The sequence below is a fragment of the Neophocaena asiaeorientalis genome, unplaced genomic scaffold (assembly GCF_003031525.2).
Source record: "Neophocaena asiaeorientalis asiaeorientalis breed wild unplaced genomic scaffold, Neophocaena_asiaeorientalis_V1.1 scaffold1, whole genome shotgun sequence".
In the NCBI taxonomy this organism is placed as follows: Eukaryota; Metazoa; Chordata; class Mammalia; order Artiodactyla; family Phocoenidae; genus Neophocaena; species Neophocaena asiaeorientalis.
Genome location: NW_020171981.1, coordinates 452840 through 461064, shown reverse-complemented (window position 1 = coordinate 461064; position 8225 = coordinate 452840). Strand labels below are relative to the sequence as shown.

At 53.3% G+C, this 8225-nt stretch overlaps 1 protein-coding gene across 1 annotated transcript in view; it reads left to right on the top strand.

Annotated features, from left to right (window-relative positions):
• The window catches only part of HSD17B1 (hydroxysteroid 17-beta dehydrogenase 1), a 3033-nt gene extending 1694 nt beyond the window's left edge, over positions 1 to 1339 (top strand). Inside the window, exons 5-6 of the mRNA XM_024744345.1 lie at positions 398 to 575; positions 665 to 1339. Coding sequence (XP_024600113.1) covers positions 398 to 575; positions 665 to 904 — 418 coding nt within the window. The 3' untranslated portion in view covers positions 905 to 1339. The remainder of the gene's footprint in view (positions 1 to 397; positions 576 to 664) is intronic.
• Positions 1340 to 8225: the final 6886 nt, after the last annotated feature.

The window sequence follows — 8225 nt, the reverse complement described above, 5'->3', positions numbered from 1 at the left end:
GGAACCGCTCTCAGGCGTTCTCCCTGGCCCCTCCTTAGTGCGGCGCCCGTTTGTTGTGTGCCAGACACAGTACCGGGCGTTTGGCGCCTGCCCTCTCACGCCACCTGCCGACCTAGCTGGTGAGGCGTCGGTATTGTTAGTGGGAAGCTCAGGCCCAGAGAGGTTCGGTGACTGGCCCAAGGTCACACAGCTGTTAAGGGACCCAGCCAGGGTGGCATAATGACGCCAGAGCCTCTCTCACACACTCTCCAAGGGACGTGGGGGCTCTTTTCCGGCAGTAAACCGCTTTCAAATGCTCGGGTTACCGAAGCGCCCGCCAGCCGGGCGCAGCCCCTCTCCGGCCCTCCCTCCCGGACTCCCATTCGCCCCCGCCCACCCGCCGCTCTCCCGCCGGCAGCTTGAGTCTCATCGAGTGCGGCCCGGTGCACACCGCCTTCCCCGAGAAGCTGGAGGGCGGCCTGGGCGGGGTGCTGGACCGCGCGGACGCCGAGACCCGCGGCCTCTTCTCCCGCTACCTGAGCCACTCCGAGCAGATCTTTCTTGAGGCGGGACAGGACCCGGAGGACGTGACCGAGGTGAGCGCCGGGCCGGACTGCAGGAGCGGGGGCAGCGCTGCGGTTCCCCAGCCCAGCCCCGGCCAGCGCGCCTCCTCCCGCCGCTGCAGGTCTTCCTCCAGGCGCTGCGCGCCCCGCGCCCGGCCCTGCGCTACTTCACCACCGAGCGCTTCCTGCCCCTGATACAGCTGCGCTTCTCCGACCCCAGCGGCTGCAGTTACGTCGCTGCTGCGCACCAAGCAGTGTTCGGCGACCAGGCCGCCGAGGGCTCAGACGGCGCCGGGGCGGAGGCCGGAGCCGGAGAACCGGGGGCACCTGAGCTCGGAGCTCCTCTTGCCGCCCCGAAATAAAGGCCTGGTTCGCCGCTGTCTCCCGCGCTCTCCTTTGCGGCCCCGGGTTGTGCGGTCTGGGGATGAAAAGGGGCTTTTCACTGCACCGCACTTGTGTGATCACTGGCGCGCGCGGCGGGTGGATGATCAGGAAAGAAGGTGTTAGCCCGGGTTATACCTACGGAAACCGAGGTCCAGAAAGGGAAGGAGCTAGCCCAAGGTCACGCCTCAAGTGCGCCTCAGGGCAGGGAGAGTGGTCCCTGGATTCCCGAGGGGTGTCTGCAGCAGTAGGAGTTAGGTGGACTTGGGTGCGGGGACAGTCGGCTTGTGACTTGGCTCCCACGAGTCCTGGGACCTTAGGCAACGTCCTACCCTCTCCGAGTCCATTCTCTTACCCGCAAAACGGGTATAATACCTATGTCGTGGATTGTGATACGAATTAATTGAGATAATGCCCGAAAGTGCTGGCATAGAAGTCTTAATAGCAGGCCCTATTATTATTACTACTAGTGGTATTACTATTGTAACTGTGTTCCCATGTGGAAGCCAGATGTGTAAGGAAGAAACAAGGCTAAATGAGCCCAAAGGAGACAGCCCCACTCACCCCTCTCCTTGCCCCCTGCCGTAAGACAACACTCAGCAGGAGAGATGCCCCCTCGCCCAGAAGCTGCCTCTCACCAGGAGGTCAAGCCGAAGCTCCACATCTGCCCTGTGGTCCACGTCCTCCTTCCGGAAGCCAGCAAAAGGAGCTGGAGTGGCAGCAGCCACTTAAAGGGCCTGCAGGGTTGCAGAGCCAATCTCCCTCTAACTTCCTCTGAGGTTGGGTGCCGGAAGAGGGGTGGAGGTAGAGACTAGGTGAGGAGGTTGCAGGCCGAGGAAAGCAGTAGGGGTGCCGCAGGAGGGGCTTAGTAAAGAACATACATTAGCAGACTCATCAGGTACACAACACTCTGGGTAATGGCACAGGTGCCTCCTTGCGTGGCAGTAATCATGTCCGAAGCCATCCTATTTTGGAGGACAGCTTTCTCATTAGAGACCTAAGGATGGGCTTTGTTGGTTATCATTTAAGGCTTGCTGGATGCAGTTAGTTAGTAAGGGCACCTGTGTGTGCTGTAACATCCCCCAGGCCAATGGAGGGAAACAAGACAGCGGCCAAATGACTGCAACAGTGGAAAACAGAACGTGTACATACCATACATGTTGTCTGGGGAGGCAACACTGTCAGATGTGAGGATGGGGGCGGGGGCAGGGGCCGCGTGGCGGAATATGCCACACCAGACCTTCACCTTCTCCCCTCTTTTTTTTTTGGCCACATGGCTTGTGGAACCTTAATTCCTCAACCAAGGATGGAACCCATGCCCTCAGCAGTGAAAGCTCAAAGTCCTAACCACTGGACCACCAGGGAATTCCCACCTTCTCCCCTCTGTTAATGGTGCATCTTCCATTCCAAGTGTAGCGTGTTTCAACTCCGATGCGTGGCCCCCAGACTCCTTTGGCAGTTGCTTTGGGCATTGTTTAGAACACATAGGTCATGATTTACTGCATTAACCAAGTCACCATATTTCAAGGGCAATCAGGTATCCTTGGCAATATGCCATCCCACCCAGGCTTTACAGTGGCTGTTTTTTCAATGCACCCAATCTGCTGTATCTACTGAAGGGTCCGTTGCTAGGGCTTGTACCCTGGCTAGGGCATCAGCTTTCTGATTGCCAGGGGATGTCAGTGCCTTATGAGCCAGGATGTGGAAGACAGTGAGGGCTGCCTCAGACTCTTGCGGATGAACTCAAATGTCTTTTCACACATCTTGTACAAGGGCTGATTTCTTTTTTTTTTTTTAATTTATTTAATTTATTTTTGGCTGCACTGGGTCTTCATTGCTGCGCGTGGGCTTTCTCTAGTTGTGGCGAGCGGGGGCTACTCTTCGTTGCGGTGCACGGGCTTCTCATCGTGGTGGCTTCTCTTGTTGTGGAGCACAGGCTCTAGGCACGCGGGCTTCGGTAGTTGTGGCTTGCGGGCTCTAGAGCGCAGGCTCAGTAGTTGTGGCACACGGGGCTTAGTTGCTCCACAGCATGTGGGATCTTCCCGGACCAGGACTTGAACCTGTGTCCCTTGCATTGGTGGGCGGATTCTTAACCACTGTGCCACCAGGGAAGCCCAAGGGCCGTTTTCTGATCATCCATCTCTCAGCTTCCCTTTATCCAAGCCATAGGGTTAATCCCTTTAGAACAGCCCAACTGTTCTGAGTTCAGCCCATTGGCTGCTGCAGTTCGTTCCTGTTTCCAGCCAGATGGTGTCAGTGTTGGGCAGAATAGCAAATGCAGTCCATGTGGGTGGGTTGCCCCGACTAGACCCAACTGTATACCAGGCATCAGCGGGGATCCCTGCCCCCACCTCGCCTCTCTACAGGCTGCAGAGGACACCCCAGGTATAGAGGCAGGGGAATTTGGAGGATCTACATACTCTTCAGGGCCTAGTAGCACTTGAATTTCTAGAGACAGTGGGCTGGCAGGCAGGGTGCCCCTCTGTTGCAAATGGGCCGCTTAGTCAACGTGGGGGTTGAGCCATGGCAGAGGTGGGCCCATAGAACATAGTCTCAACCCCACCCTTGATAGGAAGGGACGTTCTTACCATGATATGCTGTTCTTCCGTGAGAGGCTATAGCTGGTGGGGTGTTCTGTGTACACCGCAAGGAGCTGTTGCTCTATGAGGGGTACATTGAGGTTTCTGTCCCCCCCCCCAGAGCTGGGACCAAAATCCTAAGGGTGCTCTCCTCTCCTGTTGTCTCTGCCACAGTGTGTTCCGAAGTCACAGACACATCTAACTTAAACGGTTGCCCTGCTTGGGAGGTGCCCAGAGCTGCGATCAGCTTCACTAGTACTTTTTCCATCTCAAAGGCAGCTTGCTGCCCTGATCCCCAGTTCCACGTGTGCCTTCTCTTCATCAGGCGGCATAAGGGATGGAGGCACTGTGGCAGGTGGGGAATAAAAGTCCCCCCAAACCCCAAAATCCCTGCAAAGGCTTGCACCTCTTTCTTTTATATATATATATATTTATTTACTTACTTATTTTTGGCTGCGTTGGGTCTTCGTTGCTGCATGGGGGCTTTCTCTAGTTGTGGTGAGCAGGGGCTACTCTTCGTTGCGGTGCGCGGGCTTCTCATTGCGGTGGCTTCTCTTGTTGTGGAGCATGAGCTCTAGGCACGCAGGCTTCAGTAGTTGTGGCACGTGGGCTCAGTAGTTGTGGCTTGCGGGCTCTAGAGCGCAGGCTCAGTAGTAGTGGCACACGGGCTTAGTTGTTCCGCGGCATGTGGGATCTTCCCGGACCAGGGCTCGAACCCGTGTCCCCTGCATTGGCAGGCGGACTCTTAACCACTGCGCCACCGGGGGAGTTCTGCTTGCACCTCTTTCATATTCTTAGGGGTTGGATAGGCTTGTACCTTATCAACCACAGCTTCTGGAACAATGCACGTCTTACCCCACCAAACAACTCCCCAAAACTTTACAGGGGTGCCTGGGCCTTGAATTTTCTGAGGGCTCACCACCCATCCTCGTCCTCACAGATGTTCCAGCAAAGTCTGCAGAAGGTCCCGCAGCAGAGGCAAGTATTCACACGTTAACATCATCTCATCAGTGTAATGAGCCCATTTTACTGATGTGGGGAAGGAGAATAGAGACAGGTCTTGGGCTACCATCCCATGACATGTGGTGGGGCTGTGCAGGTGGCCTTGAGGAAGCACTTGAAAGGTCCATTGTTGCTCCTCTCACATGAAGGCAAATTGATGTTGTGACTCAGTGGCCAGGTGTAGACTGAAAAAAGCATTCGTTAAGTCAGGTAGCGCATGGTACGTTCCTAGGATGGCGGCCAAGGTACTGAAGGCGGTGGCACTGTTGGGCACAGACACATGGATGGGGCTTGTTCAACTCTCCGTAGTCCACGGTTATCCGCCATGAGCCCTCTGGCTTTTTAACCAGCCATACCAGGCTGTTGAACGTACTATGGGCAGAACGTACCATTCCCACTCAGTGCAGTTCTGGGATAGTTTCTTCTATTCCCTTAAGCCCCACCCACCCAGGCAATTTATATTGTTTGACAGTTTCCACTCTTCCCCGGGGGTGGCAGGCTTACCGTTCCCAATTGGTGTTCCCCTCATCACTGGTCTGATTACTCTAACCCAGAGGCAGATTCGCAGACATAGGTTTGCAGAGCTTGACCTTGTAGGGTATCAATGCCCACTATGTTCTCTGGTATTAGTGATAAAAACTCTCATATCCTCTCTAGAAAAATGGTACAGATGAACCGGTCTTCAGGGCAGAAATAGAGACACAGATGTAGAGCACAAACATATGGACACCAAGGGGGGAAAGTGGCGGGGGTGTGGTGGTGGTGGGATGAATTGGGAGATTAGGACTGACATATATACACTAATATATATAAAATGGATAACTAGTAAGAACCTGCTGTATAAAAAATAAAATAAAATAAAATTCAAAAAACAAATCTCATATTCTAGGGGTGTGGAGGGGCAAGGAGAACGCCCAATTTGCTGTGTGAAAAGGACTTTCCTGACCGTAACCATTTGTGCTCTATAATTCAGTGGCGCTGAGGGGGCCAGAAAACTTCTGAGGGTGACCGTGTATTACAGTACATCCGGGGAAATTCCCTGGCGGTCCAGTGGTTAGGACTCGGTGCTTTCACTGCTGTGGCCCGGGTTCAATCCCTGGTCGTGGAACTAATATCCGGCAAGCTGTGCGGCACAGCCAAAAAAAAAAAAAAAGGAAGGAAGAAAAAGATATTAGAGCACATCTGGCTCCAGTATTCACCAGAGCTGTACTTTTTTTTTTTAATATTTATTTATTTATTTGGCTGCACCAGGTCTTAGTTGTGGTATGCGGGGTCTAGCTCCCTGACCAGGGATCGAACCTGGGCCCCCTGCATTGGGAGCGTGGAGTCTTAATCACGGGACCACAGGGAAGTCGCCAGAGCTGTCACCTTTTGTTTATTTCTGGAAGATCAACCAGTAGTGAGCTCCACAGAAGGCCTCCGATTGCCTCCAGTGGGCCTCACCTGGAAGCAGTCTTGGCCTGCATCCTATAACCTGGGCACGTGGGAGGCACCCACCTCAAACAGGAGAATCCCTGAGGCCTCTGCTGGAGCGGGCAGGGCATCAGGGATGGTAGGGCCAAGTGGGCAGTTCTGAAGTGTTAGGCAGGTTTTAAGGCTTCCCACAGGCCAACCAACACAGCACTGGATGGCCGATGTATCTTTTCAGTTGCGTTCCAAAGCAGCAATGAAATCAAACCACGTTTGTTTCTGGGTTACTTTTACCAAACCCTTTACAGCCATTCAGGATAGCCTTTTGGCTTTTTGAGTTCCCTCTCTGTCTTGGGTCTTTCCTGCAGGCCAGTATGTAACTGTTCCTGGGATTTGTTGGTTTCCTCTAGATCAGCAATGGATTGCCCAACATCCCAAATGTCTTGTCCCACAACTGGGCTCAGCGTGGTTATTACTGTCCCATACCAGGTGATGGGGGCAGTCTGGAGTATCTTGGCTTTCATTCCTGCAGTGAATGTGGCCTGATCAGGCCCTTCAAAGATAGGAGCATAGATGGCCTGTCTCACTCCCAACTCCCTAAGGAGTTGTTGCACCTCCTCTATAGATTTCCAGGGTCCCACATGCCCAGGGAAACCCCTCGTATTGGGACAAGCCTCCCTGGAGGTTAGAATAATCCAATCTATAAGGGAGTGAGGACCTCGAGCCACCAAGTCCTATGCAGATGCTTCAGGAGGGCCGGCTGTGTGGTGACGTTGCTCATTTTCTCTGCCTCCTGCCCAGCCAGGGAAATCATCCCCACGCCCCCCCAATCCCATAGCCATACTAACCATGCTTGGATACTTTCCCTGGCCTTTTGCTGGAATTCGGCAGCTGTATCACTAATCTCAGTGGACGTTTATTCTCTCATCGTGAACGTTTCCTGAATGGGGGCTGCCCTGCTGGCTGGGATGGTCATCACCTGGTTTTCGTTTTCTTCTGCATAGGGGTCCTATGGCATGGGGTGTTTCATGTGTTTTTTCACTTTCCTGGGGATTCTACCTCTTAGCATCCAGTCAGGCTTTGTCAAAAGCGTTTGGACCTTAATTTGAGGCAGCTCTCGAGCTCCTAGCTTTGTAAACCGCACAGTAATGTCTCCAATTTATCATCCCACTCCCCCACCCTGCCTGCCAGCCCCGAAGTGAGCAGAACAGTGGACAATGCACGTCCTTCTCTAACCTCAGCTCTTCTTCCAGCTTTTCAACTTGAGTTTCAGCCTCTAGTTAGGCATCAGTGGCCAGCGACCTGCCCACAGCAGTGGCCAGCCCACCCTGCAGACATTCATCTCCCGTCTTAGCCGCGGTGCGCCCGGCACAGTTCCTCAAACAAGCACATTAGACCAGCCTGCGTTTCCCAAGATTTCCCATGCAGGTGCCTCTTTCCCAAGGCCCATTTCTTCGGTCTCCTGGCAGGCCTGCCAATGTTGATTTGTAAACTGGCCCCATACACAGAGGGCAAAGAGAGACTGAAGAAAGAGACAGCCACTCCAGATTGGTAGGTGGCAGGTTTAATAAGCAAGGGAACTTACATACGAGGCTTGTCCTGGGCAGTGCTAGAAGAGTAGATCTCTGCACCTGCACACCAGAATCTTCAAGTTTCTACAGAGGCCTTAACTGGGTTCAGTCATGTAATTCATCCAGCTGGTCGCAACAACACATTGCCCTCTCAAGTCTGCGTCCTTGAAACAGCTCCCACTGCGGGAGTTGTGGGCAGGCTACATTCCAAGGACACGGGAGGGGTGAGCAGCCTCTGACTGCCTGTGTCCAGCTCAAGGGTCAACTGGCAGTCACATCATTCAGATAACCTCCTCCAACAATGTCTAAGTAGGCATGTGAGACTGTGTGTCCAGATGTTTCAGGGAATTTCCTGACCGTCTTTGCGGTTTGCTTCTTCAACTGGTCCTCTCTTTAAAACCCAACTTAAGATGTCTTTGCAAGAATCCTGGTCTCAAGGCCTTTGTGGCACTAAAACTCTTCCATCCTTGACTCCAGGACCAAATGCCAGAGGCTTTACGCTTTGGGAGACCTCTTTAGGAATACAAAACCCACAAAATTAAGTATGAAAGTGAGCATTTATTTAGTTTGGGAAAATAAACTACAACACATTACTGTAGTGGAATCCTGGAGATTGGTTTCCCTCCCTTTTTAGATCGTCCTGGATAATTTACCCGAAATGTTTCCTGATGGCAACCTGGCTTTGTCCTCCCACGGAGATTTCCAGTTCCAGCCTCTCCAGCACTCATTAGCTTCACGGT